Source organism: Dipodomys ordii, unplaced genomic scaffold (genome assembly GCF_000151885.1).
Source record: "Dipodomys ordii isolate 6190 unplaced genomic scaffold, Dord_2.0 Scaffold41, whole genome shotgun sequence".
In the NCBI taxonomy this organism is placed as follows: domain Eukaryota; kingdom Metazoa; phylum Chordata; class Mammalia; order Rodentia; family Heteromyidae; genus Dipodomys; species Dipodomys ordii.
The window spans coordinates 12,100,057-12,120,390 of NW_012267257.1; the positions used below are offsets into that span (position 1 = coordinate 12,100,057).

Consider the following 20,334-nt stretch of genomic DNA (forward strand, 5'->3'; position numbering starts at 1 on the left):
GCTCACCCGCACGGCGGCCGCCTACTGCTGGCGCGCAGCCTGCTGGGAATTGTAGTTCCTAGCCCGCCTCCCTGGCCTCCTGGCTCACTCCGACTTCCGTTTTGCCCGCCTACCACATACCCATAAAACCTCGCGGTCTGACAGAGCTTGGGGGAAATGGCTGAGGGAGGTGGGGAAATGGGAAAGCGGAAGTGGGTGGAGCTCCGCGGCGCGGGGCCGGGCCGCGCTAGGGGGAAGGCGGGGAAGCGGAAGTGGGTGGAGCTCCGGCTAACTGGGAAATGTCAGCCGCTGAACTGAGGGGCTTCTCCTGTCCCTGGAACCCGTAGGCCTTGGGGTGACTGTCACCGCGGTCTCCTCGGAGCGTGGGTCTCGAACCCTGGCCAGCTACGGCGGTCGCGGTTCCCCGGTGCCTTCCAGACGCTGTCTGGCGAGATCGGCGGGTGAGCCTGACGGGGAGCGCGTGAGGTGTTTTGGGGGTCCGGGGTCCGCGGTCTGGGCCGAGAGTCGGTGGAGAGCGAGGGGACCCCGGAGACCCGAGCGGCCGTCCCCGTGGGGCCCACATCCCTGACCCGAATGGAGGTGGCCGCTCGGCCCGCCGCCCAGGTGAGAGGCCGGGAGCCCTGCGAGGGACACCTGCCAATCTCCCTGCCTCCGCCCGGGGGAGGGGGGGCTCAGGATGGGGTCTTCCGACCGGGTCTTTACTTTCTCTTTAAAATAAGCACCGCCAACGAGAGAGCCAGAGGCTCAGGACGCCGATCGCACCAGATCGTGCGTGTGAAAGCCTTTGTACACTAAAGCGAATTGGAAGCTTAATTTTAGGGGAGCCGGAGACCACAGTGCTTCCTGCGATTGACGAGAAAGCTGCGCATCCCTGGCAGCCTGCACGGATCTCACTGGTGCTGCCACGGGAATCAGTGAGATGACGGTGTGCTTGCGAAGCGCCTCGCTGGTGCAGAGCCAGCGGCCACCAGGAAAGCCTGGCAGGTACTTCGGCTCAACCCTCTGCGTACGGAAGAGAGGGATTTGGCCTGTCTATGACAAGGCGAGGTTAGGGCAGTTAGAATAGGGAACCTACCGTAATCCAGGTGGATGATCATACGAAATCCACTGTGCACACTACCAGGGCAACAATGGGAAAGGAGAGGGGGATGAATTCCAAGCCCAGTTTTCAATGACACGAACAGTTCAGAAGTAAACAGGCCCCTTAATCACAAACATACTGAAATATTTGGTTTGTTCTGTGATTGATTCTTGTGTTTCTTTGAACATTGGCTTGAGTAAAATAATTGAGTAAAATAATGACACTTAGAACTTCTTGAAAGTGAGATTGGTGTAATGACATGATGTTTTTGCAAACTGATTTTATTCAAAATGATGCAGAATACTAGATTCAGTGTTCCCAATTAAACTCACATTACTATGTAGAAAATATGTTAAAATGAAGCCTCTAGATATTTTTAATGTAAAGTTACCTTTGTGTTATTTGAAGGAAGCAGTTGCCTTTGTTTGAATGGGTATGTTTTGCCATACAAATGAATTGAAATACACTATTTCAGATATAGATGTTATAGGTTAGGATGATTTAAATTTAAAGATATGAAATAACTTTGTTCAGTCTTGGGTTTAGTTAGGAGAGAATAATAGACACACAGCATGTCTATCTTAATTGCTAAAACCAGTATGATTATATTATCTAGATGTACCTATTAAATCTAATAAATCCTAAAATGCAAAGCTTTCTCCAATTTGAGAGCATAGGAGACCACCATACAGATGATACTTTAAGTATCAGAAACACTTGCCAGCCATTGCTCCATCAATGATATACAGGACCACTTCACCTAACACACTGGAAGAGGGGGAAAGAAAGGAAGGAAGGAAAAGGAAGTAATTGTGATAAGATGCATGTTAATTTACTTGACCAAAATAATCATTTCAATGTAGTTTTATTTACTTAGATATAAAATAATGTTGAATACGTTTTTAATTTTGTATTATCTTAAATACTTGGAAAAAAGGTTTCATTTCAATATATTAATTTATGAGTACAATGTATTTGGTCAGTGTCACTCCTTTATTCTCCCCCATTTGTCCCAACTGTACCCATTGTACACTGAAAAAAAAAGATACACAGATACATGCACAGATGCCTCTTAAATTAAGGGCAAATACCAGTCAATAAACAGCTCTGAAGGAAACAGGAATCCTAGTCTCTTTTTTTGGGTCTGGTCGTGGGGCCTGAACTCTGAATTCTGGGCCTGGGCGCTGTCCCTCAGCTTTTCAGCTCAAGGCTAGCGCTCTACCACTTGAGCCACAGCGCCACTTCTGGCTTTTTTCTTTTTGCTTATGTGGTGCTGAGGAATCGAACCCAGAGCCTCATGCATGCAAGGCAAGCGCTCTACCACTGAGCCACCCAGCCCCAGGAATCCCAGTCTTAAAACCACAAAGAATGAAAATTTGCCAACAGACTGAATGAACTTAAATTCTGCTCCACATAGGAATGTAAACACACTTGATATCTTGAGACCCTGAACAGAGACCTCAGTTGAGCCATGTGTGATTATAAGTCATTAAGTTGTTAGTATTTCTTACAGCCATTATGGGTGTCTATTTTAATGAATAAGAGCAGAGCTGTAACAAGATGATTTCTTTATTACTATAAGAAAGGATCCATAATTCTATTTATTCATCTATAACATTGTAAAGTACTGTGGTTCAGGTGGAGAAATTGAGAAACATAGTAAACAAAAATGTTATTATTGTTCATTTATGCCTATTATCTTACAACCTATTATTTAATATTTTCACATATTACATTATTTTACCCTTTTCATGCATATTGTATAAGGTATGTTTATCTAGTTTTTTTGTTAACATAGTAATGGGAAAATTTCTAATGTCACAAATAAATTTAACAAGCATTTTGAATATTTCAATAATATGCCATCATTTTACTCTACCATACTTTAGTATTTCTTTGGTAATCACTAATATTTACTCTTTTCTATTATCCTATTCATTGCACTGAAAAATTTCAGGTAAATAAATAAGTCAAACCACAAGAGGATCTTCTGAGAAGAAGCAGTAGGATGAGAGGATGAAGTTTCAGAGTGACAAGAGAGGTTCAGTAATAGATGATTAAGAAAAATGAAAATATGGATGGTTGACATATGCAGAGAAATTGAAGAAATCTCTTCAATATTATAAAGAAATAGTGAGAAGAATTGTTTGGGAAACAATTTCTGTGATATTTCATAAAGGGGTATTTCTTAAATAAATTTAACTTCAGTTTATTGATGTATTCAAACTTTAATTCTTTTTTATGAATAGATTGGACTACTAATGTTTGTTGATTTGAGGTATTTTATTTATGATGCCTTGTTTGGGAGTTCCATTAGAATTTTGATTCACAAAGTTGAGATATTGTTATTTCCATAGATTAAAAATTATATACTGTGCTAGTTTAAATTATTTTATATAGGAGTAAAAAGACATCAAATAAATCACCTGTTGATATCTGTGTCACTAACATTTATAAGTGAAACTATTTTTCAAGCTGGGCATAGTGGCATACTCCTATATTCTGAGCACCTAGCAGGCAAAGGCAAATCTGGGCTATATAGTAAGATCTGGTCTCAAAAACAACAATAAAAAGCCACTGATGAATATTTTTACATATAAAGTAGCTTGGTTTAAATAAGTTTATGTAGATAAGTGGAAAGTGATAAGTATATCTTATTAAAGGCAAAGTAAATTTAAATCCTGAAAGTTGAGTTGTTAAATAAAACTAGGATAATATGCACATAATATTTGAAACAAAGAAAATGTTGCTTTAAAATAGTTCCATTTTTCTGACTCCTCCTCTCAGAAATTTTTTTTTGTTATTTTTTGTTTGTTTGTTTGTTTTTTGGTCGGTCATGGGGCTTGAACTCTGGGTCTGGGCATGGTTTTCTATTGGTTTTTATTGGTGATAAGAGTCTCAAGGACTTTCCTGCTTGGGCTGGCTTTGAACCGCAATCCTGAGATCTCAGCTTCCTGAGTTGCTAGGAGTAGCTAGGATTATAGGTGTGAACCACCGGCATAGCTCAGAAAATCTTTAATTGTGGGCTATAGATAATCTAAAAAAACCTTTTAACTAATTATTTAATTTCCTAGTATCATAACTTCCTAAGTTAGCCTAAATATCTAATCTCCTAGAATAGCATTATTTGTATGAAATATTCTGTTAGGATTATAGCATTAGGAAACTAACCCTAAGTGTCCTAAAACTGTTCACATTTAATATTATGAATTTCTTAAATTGTTGTACTTTAAGAGTTGTTGTGACTTTTGTAAAAACAGCTTTTATTTTCTGAAAATATAGTGATAAGAAATTTTTAAAAATTCATTATAATATCCTGACATTAATATTTACCTTTTCATCTAATTCAGAGCCCAATATAAAGTTATATGTCAGTTTTCCAAGAAATTTAATAATAATGAGTAAATAGTTGGAACATTTCCAAATGCTCAGTTCCTGTATTGATGGTACATTTTTCTTTTTTCTTTTTTTTTCAGTGAACAGATATGGTCCAGACTCTACATGAACAACCTGGGTCAGACTGAGTGACTTCAATAATGAGTGGTGCAGCATTGGGACTCGAGATTGTTTTTGTCTTTTTTCTGGCATTATTCCTACTTCATCGATATGGAGACTTTAAGAAACAACATAGACTTGTAATTGTTGGAACACTGCTTGCTTGGTATCTCTGCTTTCTCATTGTCTTCATCTTGCCACTGGATGTTAGTACGGTAAGAGGCAAAACTAATTTTCACAATCACATAGTTTGTTTGATACACACACACACACACACACACACAATTATTTATTATTTGTGCCAGTATTGGAGCTGGAACCAGGGCCTAAGCACTGTTTTTCTCAGTTTTAGTACTCTACTACTTACTTAAGGCATAGCTTTACTTTCAGCTTTTTGGTGATTAATTAATTGGAGATAAGAATTTCATAGATTTTCCTGCTCAAGCTGGCTTGAACTGTGATGCTCAGATCTTACCCTCCTGGGTAGCTAGGGTTACAGATATGAGTCACCAGTGTCCAGCTTGAGATATATATTTTTTTAAACACAATTAAATTACATACTGTTTTTTTTTATTTAAAACTTAAACTTTTTTTTTCTTTTTGGAGTTTGATTATTAAACAACATAGGCAGGGAGATATGTAGATGCATTTGTAGATAGGTAGATGCATTTGTAAACTCCAGAATTTCTTAAATGTAACTTTTTTTCCTTTAGATATCTTATAAGCTCAGACAAAATTCTACAAAATAAAGTCCCAATTTTAATTTTTTGTATTGTACTTTATAAGGACTGTTCATGAGCTTCAACTTTCTAAAAGAGGACACTCAGCAGCTGGGAAACAAATAGCATTTTGGGCTGGGGCTTGGCTGTGCGACCTTGGGCAAGGAGTGCACCTGCTCCCCCCAGCTTTAGTCCCTTCTTCTTTAAGACCAGGAAGATTCCACACAGGTTATGGGCAAGGGGAAAGCTGGGTCCTCATATTTAGAGATGCTTAATGAATAGGTTAGTTAATAATGATATTATTCCTATGGCCAGCCTGACCTGACCTCCACTGCTGTCTTCCTCCTGCTGTCTCTCATAGGGAGATGGCCTATGGTAGAAAGATGGATGGTGTTTATCATCAGTGATGTTGTAAACACTTTGAATAGATTAGACAGTTTTGTTCTCATCCCACCCTTCCCAGCTATGTGTGATTGTTATCCTCCTGTGATAGATCACCATCCTTAAGACACTTGGCAGTGGAGCTGGCTGCACACCCAGGCAAGCTAGCTCCTGGCTACCTGGACAAGTACTCTTAACCTCTGGCTGCCTTTTGGTGTTACTCAATGGGCAGGCCATCCAGAGAGATATAAAATGGAGAGAGGAGAGGAAGGAAGTATTCATACCTCAGATGCCCTGTCTGAGAGGTCACCAAGCTGGGCTATGACCCTGGAAGGGAGGTCACAGCTTCTCTCCTAGACTCCAATAAGTAATATTAATGTTGTTGCTGCAAAACCCTGAGCTTCTTCCATACTCTTTTCCACCTTTGTATATAGTCCCCATTTAACCAGGCCAGCAGCAGCTGCTGCTATCTCTCAGCTTTAGGTAGAACAAAGCTCCGGTTGTCATGGGTCTTATACTTACTGTGCTTTTCTTTTCTTTTTAAGATTTCAGTGAGTACAAAGGGTATATAGTGAAAAGTCTTAGAAGCAAAAATATAGCTCAAGTGCTAGAGCATCATCCAGCTTTGAGAGAAATGAAAAGCCAAGTGAAAGCACAAGCTCTAGTACCAACACACACACACACACACACACACACACACACACGACAATAAAGGTTGAGTGGAATGGAAGTGTGGCCCAAGTAATGGTGGTAACTTTTTGATTCTCATTTTTTAACCCATTTATTTATTGCTGCAGACAATATACAACCGGTGTAGGCATGCTGCTGCAAACTCAAGCCCTCCTGAGAGTAGCAATGTTACAGGGTCCTATGCAACTGTCATCCCAGCTACGAGGTATTTCTTTTTCCTTTCCTTTTTTAAAGAAGCTAATATTTTGTTCTGGTTCTTTCCCATATTAGGTTCCTAACCTATTTTTCTTCTCAGCCTCTGTCTTATGTCTAAAAACGGAGTGAGAACATTCCTGGATTTCTGCACCATAAACAAATAATCATGGATTTTTTTCTATTCCTAATTTCCAATGTTGTTATGAAGCCCAAAGATGTTATTGTTTCATACTGTACTTTAAAGGCATTGTAGTTTTATATCAGTAATGAATAAAGCCCCAATTGTTAAAAGGTTATATTGAATTTATATCGAATTTCAAAGTAAAAATGTTGTCATAAAGTCTTTGCTAATGTTTTAGGTAATATTTGTGCTCTTTGTGTAGCTTAAAAAACCTTTTAACTTGAATAAAGGTAAATTTAAAATGTAGATTTTACTCCTTTTAAAAACACTAGTAAAATGGATATACATCAGAATTACAATGTTTAGAAGTCATGGTTTAAAGGATATATCCTTATAGTCTAAGTAGCTATTAAGTGGAAGGATTGTCAGAAACTCATCAGAAAATTTAAAGAGAATTGTGTGTAGGTAACAGTTCTTCACAAGGGCTGTTATACTGACTGGTCTAATTAGCATTCCAATTTTCCAGTTTCTGGGAATTAATTACTTAATATCTTCTACTCAACCCTTACTTCTTTTTTTTAAATTTAATTTTATTTGTGAACATACTGTACAGAGGAGTTACAATTACATGGGCAGGATAATGCGTACATTTCTTACCAAGAATTGCAGCCTCCTCCTTTGTTTACCCTTCACATCCCTTCCCAGCCTCCCCCCTCCCCCCCAATCCCAATCCTTCTCCTTCCCCCCCCCCCCCCCCCCCCCGCACCGACGTTGTAAAGCTCGTTTTGGACATGACAACGTGTACTTCTCATTGTTGCAACAGGTCCACCTGTATCCTTAAACAACTGGTTTTTCCCCATCTCCTCCACAAGTTATACTGACATCAAATATTAGTGAAAGCAGGTCAACCCTTACTTCTAAGTTATAATAAAAAAAGAGAACCAATCCTGCAAATAGTATGAGTGTATATCTTAAGACCATCATAGAGATTTGATATCAAGATACTTTTGCTTTTTAAAGACCATTATATTATTAGTCTATCAGTTGAGCATTATCTCCTTTATTTACTTAGTACCTAAAAGTGCAATGAAATTGGGAAACTTAAATAGCATCCTTTTTTTTTTTTTCCTTTCTGCTGGTCCTTGGGTTGAACTTGGCCTGGGTGCTGTTCCTGAGCCTCTTTGTGCTCAAGGCTAGCCCTCTACCATTTGAGCCATAGTGCCACTTTCAGCTTTTTCCCAGTAGTTTATTGTCTTATGGATTTTCTGTGCAGATTGGCTTCGAATCTCTATCCTGACATCTCAGCTTCTTGAGTAGTTATGGTTACAGGCCTGAGCCCCTGGCACCTGGCTCATCCTTTTTTTTTTTTTTTTCAGGTAAGGGGTAGGTTTATTCAGTAGACTGGGAAAGAGAGAGAGAAAAGAGCTAGAAAAGAGCAGAGAGAGCTAGAAAAGAGCAGACAGAGCTAGAAAAGAGAAGGGAGCTGGGAAAGAGAAGAGAAGGAAAAAGCTGAGAACTAGAAAAGAGCAGAGAGAGAGCATCTGGGCCTGGGCTAGGCCTTATCTAGGGTATGGGTGGAGAAAGGTGTGACCACATCAAAATTCAGATGTGACCTCAGCAGATGCAGATGTGACCTCTTCCAGGTGTCCCAGTTGCCTAGGTAACACAGATACTGGGTGGAGACTTTGCTGCGAGGAGGGTGGAGTCTGCTCGCCATCCAGGAGCAGACCTTACATTCCAGCCTTTTAATAATCATGAAAGAGGGCGAGGATTCTCTCTGGCTACTTCCTGCTGACAAGGGGCGTCGACAATAGGGGTAAAAGGCTGGAATTTGGTCCCCTCCCAGAGAAGGCAGCGAGCAGCAGCTGTCCCTTGGTGGCATGAGTCCTTAGATGAAGTCTGGAGAAGTCTCATGAGCATTGAGGGGCTGGAAAAAAAAATACTAGAGAGCAAATAAATGGCAAGAGGAAGGACTTGGGGCTGAAAATGTTGGTAGAAATGTCCCTAGCTACTTCTGCCATCTGGTGACTAGGTAGAGGAGAAGTCAGGTAACAAAGGCAAGGATATAAATTCCTTTTCAGTTAATAGGTAGACAGGTATAGACTTTGGATGGGCAGGCTTCTCACTTCTACTGACCTCCTGGCTCTGGTTAATTTTGAAAGGGCAGGCACAAAGTAGCTGATGTGACATCATCTCCTCTTACTCCACTCCATGTTCCCTTGTTCCCCAGACTGGCTGAGTCTAGGTGCTTGTTGCTGGGATGGCTTGTCCCAATTGGTATTCAAGGAGGATTGAACTCAAGGCCTGGGCATTGTCCCTGAGCACTTCTGCTCAAGACTAGTGCTCTACCACGTTGAGTTACAATAGCACTTCCAGTGTTTGGCTGGTTAGAGATAAGAGTCTTGAGCCATGCTTCCAGCCTGGCTCTTTGCAGGTTAGTTGGGAGATGGAGTCTTAAGGATTTTTTGGCCCGGGTTGGCTTTGAATGAAATCTTTGCCACAAAAGCCCTTTATTATTTCCAATTAAAGCAACAAGGAGATCAAGTAGAGTAAGTAGAGCTTACCTGGTTCTTATCAAGAGTTGACCGACAAATATTCTGGAATGACAAAACTTCTTCGATGTGAGAATCTTAGCACAGATATGCCCAATATTTTAGACTCACGTAGTCAGTACCAGAATGTATAACACAAAACAAAAAAGGCAAAACTCAAAACCTAAATTTTTTACAACAATGTTTAGTCAACTTTGCTAACAAAGCACATCAGATAGTTGGGCCTCAGTTACCAGGGCCTGTGAAAAGAGCAACTTGTTAGCAAGGCACCTTAGAATAGATGGATGGAGTAGTAAGCTTAGTGGAAGGTTAAGGGTTAGATGGGGCCAAACCCTTAACCCACCATGTGGCCAAGATGGCAAATTCAAGATGGCGAATTTCTGAAAAAAATGCAAAGAAACCCTGAACAAATAGATCAAGCCTACATTGGCTAGCCTTTGAGAGGGAACCTAGAGTGGGGTCCCAAGGACCCAGTCTGCATTGCACTCTTCAGGGCACAAGCCAAAATGTAGAAAAGAGAAAGGGAGAGATAGGGAAAGCTGGACATGACTGGCAGAGAGAGAGCAAAGAGAACCTGAAAGTAAACAGACTTCTGACCATTTACCATTGCAGTGGCAAAAACTGTCTACATCTGAGAGTGGCATAAAATGAGGCGCTCTGGCCTTCCAGGGAGCGCAGGAGGCATTTCAAAGGGGTTTCACAGCTCAGGCGTGACTCGCAGCACCCCATTAAATGTGTAGGAGAGTCAGTCTGGTGAGTGAAGGAGAGCTGACCAGGCAGAAGCGGCGTCCCGACTTCCCTCAGAGCCCTCTAGAGAGAAATGGCCAAGCCCCCAAAACCAAGTGTCCTCAGCTTCAGAGGTGACCGGCCTTTCAGTTAAAGGCTGTAGGAGCTCTCTGGTGTGGCACCACGTCTGGACAGAGACTGAGCAACAGCGAGCTGTAGAGAGTAGTTTCACTCACCAGAGTAGAGAAGTGGTGTGGACGTGGATGTGAAGGCCAGCAATGGTATTGACGCGCTGTGTCCGCGTCAGATGGGTTCGCAAAAGGCCGTCAGAACTGTGGGTATTCCTCAGAGCAAAAAGGGAAGAACAAACAAAAAAAGAAAAAAGAAGAAAAAAAAACAGAGAGGAATCCTACCTATCCTGACTTTAAGCCCTTTATCCGAGTCACTGCACCATTTATGTTAAGTTTTTAAAAAGAGGTAGGCAAGTAAAAACAGCACCAGGCACGTGGTATTCAGGTTAGGGATAGGTTTATTCAGTAGACTGGGAAAGAGAGAGAAAAGAGCTAGAAAAGAACAAGGAAAGAGCAGAGAGAGAGCTAGAAAAGAGCTAGAAAAGAACAGAGAGAGCTAGAAAAGAGCAGAGAGAGAGCTAGAAAGAGAAGGGAGCTGGGAAAGAGAAGAGAAGGAAAAAGCTGAGAGCTAGAAAAGAGCAGAGAGCCCTTTTTTTAACAAAGTGTTTTGTGTCATTTATGTGCATTTTGTAGTCTGATTGGTTGGCTTTGATTGTTAAGTTTTCTGTAAAATTGTGTTGGTAATTATTAATCTGATATAAATGAACTTCGCCATATACCAATAAATTATATTATTCATTTAATAAATAAATCGATAATTGACTTTAAATTCATATTAAACAGACAACACCCATGTTTCAAACCATGGAGTTATATCCCTGATGGAATCATGCCAATTTTCTGGAGGGTGGTATATTGGACATCACAATTTTTAACTTGGTAAGTGTCAGTGAAGGATAAAAGATATGCTCCTTTCTTAGGTCATATGTTTTTCAAAATTTAATATTTTTAAAATTGTAGTCATCCCCATTGCAAGAATGAGATATATAAGTCGTTATGTCGAAAACGAACTTTACAACTTTGGTTCGCGGGGCGGGGGCGGGGGGAGCGGGGAAGATTGGGTGGGGGGGCAGGGGGAGGATGGGAAGGGGAACAAAGGAGGAGGCTGCAATGCTTGATAAGAAATGTACTCATTATTTTGCCCATGTAATTGTAACCCCTCTGTACAATATTTTCATAATAAAAAATTATCATCTATTTTGCTTTATTATTAACATATAATTATTCATAGCAATCTGTATTAGTTAGAAAAATAGATTAAGATTCATATACTTCTGATATTTTGAGATTATATGGATACATAATTGTTTTTGTAATTATGTATTTTCTGTCCAAATAGGATTTTGTTACCTTTTATGCAGTCATATGCAAGATCTGGTGGATTTTCCATTACAGGAAAGATAAAAACTGCATTGATTGAGAATGCAATCTACTATGGCACCTATTTGCTGATTTTTGGAGCATTCTTAATATATGTAGCTGTAAATCCACGTTTGCATTTAGAATGGTAAGAAAAACACTCTCATTAAAACATTTTAAGAAACTTATGTTTGACTTTTGTTGTTGTTGGTCATGGGGATTGAACTTGGGACCTGGGCTCTGTCCCTGAGCTCTTTTTGCTCAAGACTAATGCTCCACTACTTCGAGCCACAGTGCCACTTCAATATTCTGGTGGTTAATTGAAGAGAAGAGTCTCAGAGACTTTCCTGCCCAGGCTGACTTTGAACTATGATTCTCAGATCTCAGCATCCTGAGGATTACAGGCATGAGCCACCAGCACCCAGCTGCACTTTTATTTTTATTTTTTACTTACTTTATTATTTTAAATGAATATAATAGTTTATTTTTTTAAGTAATAGCTTATTAGACTAGAAAAGTGCTTTTAGAAGTAGAAATGTGTTATCTCATAAAGAAAAGTTTAGAGTGTTTATATCCTTGGTCAGGCTTGAAGCTGAAGGGGCTTTGTACTTTTTATTATTAATTTTTATTAGACACACACGTATGTTAACAGACCTTTCACTGAGAAATATAACCGAATTGTATGTTTGACAAATTGATGAGGTGAATGTTTATATAATCCATATCACTAAAAAGAATATATGAGATAATAACATCTTTAAATATAACTTAGGTAATTGATAAATGCTTTGACTAATAACTACATGTTAAAAGAAATAACAATTTTAGATATAATTTCAGATGCAAAGAAAACAAATACCTGGTTTTCTATTTGATTGGAATGTTTTTACTTTTCTCCTTTTGTTTTGATGGTCATATTTGTCCTTAGCATTTATTTACATTGAGGTATTTTAGTAAACTGATCTCTATTTTGTACTTTTGGAGAGCTAGATTTGAAAATTTAGGAATGGAATAGTAGGGGTATGCCTCACTGTTGCATTCTGCAATTTGTGTATGTCTACCTTAACACAAATTAATTTTTTAAAACTTGCAGGCTTGGGGCTGGGAAGGTGGCTCAGTGGTAGAGCGCTTGCCTTGCATGCATGAGGCTCTGGGTTCAATTCCTCAGCATCCCATAAGCAAAAAGAAAAAAGCTGGAAGTGGCACTGTGGCTCAAGTGGTAGAGCGCTAGTCTTGAGCTAAAGAGCTGAGGGACAGCGCCCAGGCCGAGTTCAGGCCCCACAACTGGACCAAAAAGAAAAAAAAAACAACTTGCAGGCTTTTCTTCATTAATATTGAATAATCAAATACGTATAAGTATTTTTGGAGAATATATACATATTTTGTCATGAATTATCTTAGATTCTAATTTTAATTTCAGTAGCAGCAAAATTTCCTGTGTGAAATACCATTGTTTGCATTTATACTCAAGCTTCCCGTTAAGTACACAAATTATCTGCTGTGACTGAAAAAAAAAAGTACTTGGGATTATAAAAGTCTAATTTTTTTCATATGAAATGTTGACCATCTTTTTTTTTGTGATTTTCTCGGGATGTGCTTTTATTAATTTTTCTTAGATTATTATCAAAACAAAAACACTCCAACACAAAGTTAAGCACCCTGAAGTGTCTTTGACGACTCATTTGAGAATAGACAGAGATGTGTCCAAGAGTATCCAAGCTCTGGTATGCAAAGAGAGCATCATTGTTCTACTTGTTACTCTGCATCCTAGATCTTTCAGGTACCAGGGACTCCTGGATATTTAAAAAGGTTGAGGTAAAGGTCATGTCTACCTTGAGTTCTATGTCAAAGACAATGTTGTTGACCATCTTTTAAGGTAGTTTTCTGTAGAAAACATTTAATACTTGTTAGGTTTTGTTTTTTAGACTTTATTGGAAATGTATTTACTATTGCAATCTGCTTATGTCTTCTCTTTCTTAGGAACCAACTCCAGACAATCGGGATAGCTGCTGCCAATACATGGGGTCTTTTTCTTCTCGTGTTGTTGTTAGGGTATGGTTTGGTGGAAATTCCTCGTTCATACTGGAATGGAGCAAAAAGGGGTTATCTACTTATGAAGACTTATTTTAAGGCAGCCAAACTGATGACAGAGAAAGCAGATGCAGAAGAGAATTTAGAGGATGTTATGGAGGTAATCAAGCAAATTTAAATCTTACAAGAGCAGAAGTTAACAAGTTGTGTGTAATTTATTTTCGTCATTATTTTCTTATTGCTGTTACACATCAATGGACTTCAGTCACAAATGTGATATCATCTCCTCTCTAGGCTGACTTCTTATGGAATTTCAAGCTCCTGAGAGGTCATCTCTATCTTTTAACTGGCAAAGATAAAGGGAAACTATATTCAGAAGTATAGGGGTATGTCTGTTATTTTGAGGTAACTTTTATTAATGCTTTCTTTCACTCTCAAAAGCCTCCCAGATTAGACAGCAAGTTATATAATTACTCAAACGTTGGAAGCAAAATTAATAATCAGAATATACTTCTTCCTTAGACAGTATAACCCAAGGCAGTTCCACCAAGTTTGGAAACCTTTCTAGAGAACAATTTGCATTGGAGTTTGTACCAACAAATATTGTTTGTAATTTTAACAAGAAATTTCCTTTTATTCATTTGTGACATGCAGTTGATATGAATCAACTTCATCAAGTTGGGAATGTAACTCAAAAGTTAATACTTTCAATATTGCTCACAAACATACACAACAAATTACAAAAATTTTGCCATGGTAAGTAATAATTTGATTATGGATTTGAAGAGATTAACAATAATCTCTTTCTCTGAGGATGTTACTTTTTAACATAAAACCTCAGGTTGAAAAAGCTTTTCCTTCATGTTAGAATAAACTCAAGTGTTTCAGTGTGGCCTATATAATAATTTGGCCCATTTGTAGCTGTCCTGTCCTATCCAAGCCTCTATCTACCTGACTCCGGTCACTTTGATTATTCCTATGGTTGCCAGTGCAGTATAGTAATCCATTCTGTAGACTTAATATTTACCTAACACTCCACTTTGGTTCCTTGGATTCAATAATGGTGATAATAATAACATTTACACAGACTTCTTTGTCTAATATTTTCTAATTTATATTATCAGTATACAATTGACCCTTGAATAATGGAGAGTTTAGGGGCACTAATACCTTAGGCAACTGAAAAATTCATGTAATTTTTGACCCCGTAAAAACTTAATTACTAATTACTGGCTATTGAAAAACTTTTCTGATAAACAGTTACTTAGTATATATTTTATATATTATAGGTGTAGTGAAAAATATACTAGAACCAGGAGAGATTATTTTTAGCTGAGTTCTTGGTCATATAAGTTATAAACATCCATTCACAATTTTGTTAAATGGTTTCTTTGACTACAGGTCTGTATCTCTGAAAGCTTTTTTCTATCCTGCGGTTAAAATGTTGTTCTTAATATCCCAGCCAGTTCTCTCTTGAGGCCTAGGACATGGCATGCTGCTTTTTCTGCCTAGAGTATTGGTAGCTTGTATTTTTGTTCATAAATATTATAGAACATTTAATTCCTTAGGAAATACTACTTTTAAAGATTACCTAACTCATTAGTACTCATTAAATTACTTACTTAATACCTCCTATTAGACAGTAGTTTCATTCATAGCCTTATAATATCCTCTTCTACCCTACTGTCTGTGTTGGATTATGTTGGTCTTGTAGCTAGCATTGTTGATGTAAACTGTGATCTAAATAAGCAAATGTGAAGGAAAAATCAGTGTGACTACTATTCTTTGGAGAGGAGAGACTTGTGAAGTCAGTTGTTTCTTCTGACTCCTTGTTTTTCTTAACTGATAATGAAGATAATTGATCTTAATGAGCAAGTAGACTACTATAATACTATTTTTTTAAGCACACAAATTTATTAAATCATTGTGAATTTTTTTATAATGCTCAACTATTTTTGTATACAGGGTAAGAAAATGATAAGATAGCAAATTTAGGAAGTAATAAAAAAGTATTTGAATATAAATATAGCAATTTAAGTTCTTTGTGTTTTTACTTCCTACGAACTTGTATCAGTGAAAAGAATTTCATTTAATGCTAAGTTAATTGAAATTAAACTTGTGAGACTATAAATAGTATTTAATGTATTTTCACTTGAAATGTTAATCTGCAGAAATAGAAATATTATTTTTCTTACTGTTTTTAATAGGAGGTTCGTAAAGTAAATGAAAGCATCAAATATAACCACCCATTGAGAAAATGTGTTGATACCATACTTAAAAAGGTAACTAAATTACATTTATTTTCATATGAAATGTATACTTATCTATTGCATAAATTAGTATTCCACAAAAAATCAGAAAAGTATTTAAAAAGCCTCTCAGAGGTAGGCTTCCTAATGCATTTTCATGGAAATTTTAACTAAGTCAGTAATATACTTGGATTTTTTTCTTTTGTTACTACAAGTTTGATGGTAATTATTGATAGTCTTTTCCATTGAAATGTGGAGACAGAGATGATATTGAATAACATAACTGCTGTAACAGTGATGGGGATCAACATTTAAGATGCCATAGTTCATCATTAGAGTCATCTTCTAAAGGAAAATATACTGGTTCCTCAGTAATCTCTGATCAGCTTCCTAGTGATCTGATGATATTTTTCATATATCACAAAATCAGTAGCATTATGAGATACATAATTTATGATTTAATGATTTAAATAAGTAGTCATGCAATTATGATTTTGATACAGTGGTGTTGAATTAGGGGTAACTTATTCTTCTAAAAGCACTTAGTAGTAAAGCTCCCATTTGTCTTTTATGCGCCTACAGAACCACTAAAATACATTTTTATTACTGTTTTAAATCTGTTGTATTGACCATTAGCTAAATTGTTAACTATTATTTTGGCTAAAATAATAGTTTCTAATCATTTCTTTCATATGTGCTACTTTTCAAGTCCTATTCAAAGAGATTAGCTTTTTTTTGGCCCAAGTTCATGTAATAAATGACTAATAGTATGGCAAATAGTCCAAATTGTGTATGTGTTTATCTGTATTATGATTTTCAGAAATTGTGAATATTGTGTCTTTATTTTTTAGCTAGGAAAGTAATTGACAGTTTTTATCAAGTTTCTAATAATAAACATCTTCTCAAAAACAAATTGTTTCTTAGAGATAAACTCTCTGCCTTTACTAATACCCAGAATTATCTGAGCATAAAAACCAATATTAATAAAGGCAAAAGAAAGCCCAATTTATCTTTTAAAACATTGTCATAAAATATTAGCAAATAAAACTTCACTTAGAGATACCAAAAGGAAGATGTTTTTGAGAAGATTAGAAATGCTAAAGTGACAGATTTTTTTTTTGTTGTTGTTCTGGGGCTTGAACTCTGGGGCTGGGCACTGTCCCTTAGCTCTTCAGCTGAAGGCTAGCACTCTGCCACTTGAGTCACAGCGCCATTTCCAGTTTTATGAGTGGTTTATTGGCCATAAGAGTCTCACAACTTTCCTTCCCAGGCTGGCTTTGAACCATGATCTCAGCCTCCTGAGTAGCATAAGCCACTGGTGCCCAGCTTAGAGTGACAGATTTTTAATAAAAATAGTTTATCATATATTTTTAAGTTTTTTATAAAGTCTGGTTGTTTCTTTTAGTGTCCTACAGAGTATCAAGAAAAAATGGGTAGGAACATGGATGATTATGAAGATTTTGATGAAAAGCGCAATACTTACCCAAGTGAAAAAAGTCTAGTGAAACTACATAAACAGGTAACATTATAGCTATTTTACTTACAGCTAAATGATTTCAATTAGATTTATTATAATTGCTCACAAAAAGGAATTTTGTATGAATCCTAAACTATTTTTTTTTTACTTCCCCCCTCCCCTCCCCTTGTATTGGGACTTGAATTTAAGGTCTGTACTCTTACTCAGCTTTTTCACTCAGGGCTGGCACCCTGCTGCTTGAGCTACTGCTTTAGTCCCTAAAACATCTTTTGATACTATTAGCATTATTCTTTGAAATGTATTAACTTTAACTCGCTGGATCAGGCTGTCTTGTCAATTGGGAAGGAGGCATTAGAAGCATTACATCACTTAAATATATTAACATCCTTTACCCACCCAATAAATACTGCTAGCATCATTCCATGAAGAAACAAACACAGATAAACTAAAAACATTCCCTAGCACCATGAGGACCCACTGTTGGATCACACTGATAGATGTACCTCCTTTCTCTTTTGTAGGTGATTTATTCAGTACAGAGGCACCGTCGAACTCAAGTGCAATGGCAAATTCTTTTGGAACAAGCATTTTATCTGGAGGATGTAGCAAAAAATGAAACTAGTGCCACTCATCAGTTTGTTCACACGTTTCAATCCCCAGAGCCAGAAAATCGGTTTATTCAGTATTTTTATAATCCTACAGTTGGTATGTAATTTAATATAAATTTCAAAATTTAATCATTTGTTCTTTAGGAAAAAAATAGTATATTTTCACCAATGCAAAACTGAAGTTTCCTTGCATTATTTGATTTATGCAATATGATAATATTGTATATTTGATAAACTTTCCCTTAGATAACTGCTTTACTTGTCATAGAGCATATCTATCAGTTTCTACTGCTAGTTTAAATAATTAAAATTCTATATAACATATATGCAGTAACTCAATCTTATTTTGTATATGCATAAAATATAGTTGTAAGCAATTTTATATTACAGGTTTGAGTTTTCTTTAGGCTTCACATACTATTAAATATTCCCTTAAGATGCTCTACTTAGTTACTACACTTATGAGTCTTATTTATAAAACCTACACCCTGTAGTTAACATAATCTTATTTATTTAAGCTGTTATATTAACTTGATGCTTTTTTTGTGTGTTTGGTCTTTAGTGTGGAAACAACAGCCAGGACAAATATGTCAGAAAACTTCTTTAAGAAATTTTTTTTCTAGTTAAATTTAGGAATGATTCAACATATATAAATGCTATGTATAATTGAGTGCTCAGTGCACATAAATTAAGAGAGACAAAAATCCTTGTTCTATGGAGTAAAACAGGTAATAAACATATGACAGTATAAATAAGGATGTTAAGTAGATAGTTAGGGATAGAAATTTAGGATGGAAATTTAAATTAGTAAGCCATTAGTGTAGTTAGTTATGGGTCAAGAAGTGTTAGAGGTAGAAAAGAGAGAAAGTCCAAGTCGATGGCAATCTGACTTTAGAGATTACATTAATTGGGAAGAACAGCAGAAAAGACCAAAAGTTGCCAGTGAGATAGGAGGAAAACCCAGTATTCTGAGAAAAAAGGTGTGTAAAGTACCTGCTTGAATGATGCAAAATGGTCATATTGTGAATAATACTTGATGATTAGATTTCAGGGTAATAAGGTAGGAAAGAGTTAGCCTTATTGGAAAATATAAGAAATAGGAAAACAATTGAAGCCAGTGGGAGTTTTTCCTTTCAAAAAAAGAAGTACTGGTGGAGGATTAGGGGTAAGGTATGAAAAAAAAAAAGTAAAGAAGGTAATACGGGACTGGCATTATGAAGAAAGGACGGTTAATAAGGTAGTAAAGAATTATGGGAAAGTGTTTATGAGTAGTAAGAGAGGTGACATGAGATAGTAATGAAGAGTATAGTATTACATTACAGGAAGGGCATAGATGTATCTTAGGCACTGAAAAGATGTAGTGGTGAAAATGTGGGGAAATTTTCTTCTGATCACTTCGATTTCCTTAGGGAAATACTGAGAATAAGTATAGGAAAGGAGTTTTTCCCTAGGCAAAATAGTTGCCCATGAAATATTGGAGAATTACAGCAAAAAGAATAACCAGCAAAAGGCTGGGCTGCTGGCATGGCTCATGTGGTAGAACACCAGCTGAACAAGCAAAACTGAGCAAGTTAAGTACAGCAAGGGCCAAGACTCTGAGTTCCAATTCCAATACTGGCAAAAAGAAAAAAAAAAAGAACTTGGAAACCAGACCCTAAAGTTGTGTGTGTTTCTTCTCCAGTGTTACAGGAACTGGGATACTGGAGAGAGGATATCCTCAAAAGAACTGTAATCTGAAGTGGATAAGGAAGAAATAAAGACATCGAGTTGTTTGATAATGTTAAAAAGGCATAGAATGTTTTGTTGGTCCAAGTAACATATCAATAGTCAGAATATAAATAAGTGTACCACTGTGAGATAAGGATGATGGAATTACTTTATATGGAAGGATTGAAGCTGTTGGCAATAAAAGATTTAGGGGAAGATCTAGAATGAGTCTTTGAGGTAGAGTAGAGGACAAGATCATTAGAGGAGAGGATGGGAAGGGAAGGTATAAGAGAGCAACTTGTTGAAAGATTTACCTACATGGATATTTAAACCACCAGGAATTATGTTAAGGGTAGAGGTAAAATGTCTTACAGTGAGCCAGGAGCTCATTTTTCAGTGCACAAAATAGAAATACAGTTTTGTTTGGAGGTATATCTCAATGAAAGACAACTTGCCTGGCATGCATGAGGCCCTGGGTTCAAGCCCCAGCATCATATAGATGTTCAAATATTATTAATTTAGACTTAATAAATCAGAATCTCACAAAATACTCTCATATGCAAGGCTTTATCTTTGTATAGTTCCCCCTTAATATTTTAGAATTGTATCCAGAGATGATGCCTCTTGGTCTTTAAGTGGTTCAGTGTATATTCTCTAAAAATAAAGATATGTTTTCGTAATTATGATTGTCAAAATTAGGAAATTAGTATTGGTGTTATACTATTACTTATAGTCTTTGTCTATATTTTGTCCTATTACCTTAGTGATATTATTTGAAAAAAATTCCTAGATCTTCTCAGTCTTCTTAATCT

The 20,334-nt window shown here is 37.1% G+C and overlaps 1 protein-coding gene across 3 annotated transcripts in view; it reads left to right on the forward strand.

Moving 5' to 3' along the window:
* Positions 1 to 277: 277 nt before the first annotated feature.
* Lmbrd2 (LMBR1 domain containing 2) overlaps positions 278 to 20,334 on the forward strand; it is a 36,200-nt gene continuing 16,143 nt past the window's right edge. For 2 of the 3 annotated variants that reach the window (XM_013018660.1, XM_013018662.1), the window contains exons 1-9: positions 278 to 440; positions 4,558 to 4,791; positions 6,474 to 6,571; positions 10,875 to 10,970; positions 11,431 to 11,598; positions 13,431 to 13,641; positions 15,689 to 15,763; positions 17,136 to 17,249; positions 17,729 to 17,912. In XM_013018660.1, coding sequence (XP_012874114.1) covers positions 4,618 to 4,791; positions 6,474 to 6,571; positions 10,875 to 10,970; positions 11,431 to 11,598; positions 13,431 to 13,641; positions 15,689 to 15,763; positions 17,136 to 17,249; positions 17,729 to 17,912 — 1,120 coding nt within the window. In that variant the 5' untranslated portion in view covers positions 278 to 440; positions 4,558 to 4,617. Of the gene's footprint in view, positions 441 to 4,554; positions 4,792 to 6,473; positions 6,572 to 10,874; positions 10,971 to 11,430; positions 11,599 to 13,430; positions 13,642 to 15,688; positions 15,764 to 17,135; positions 17,250 to 17,728; positions 17,913 to 20,334 lie in introns of all 3 variants that reach the window. The other variant, XM_013018661.1, reaches the window with a different exon arrangement.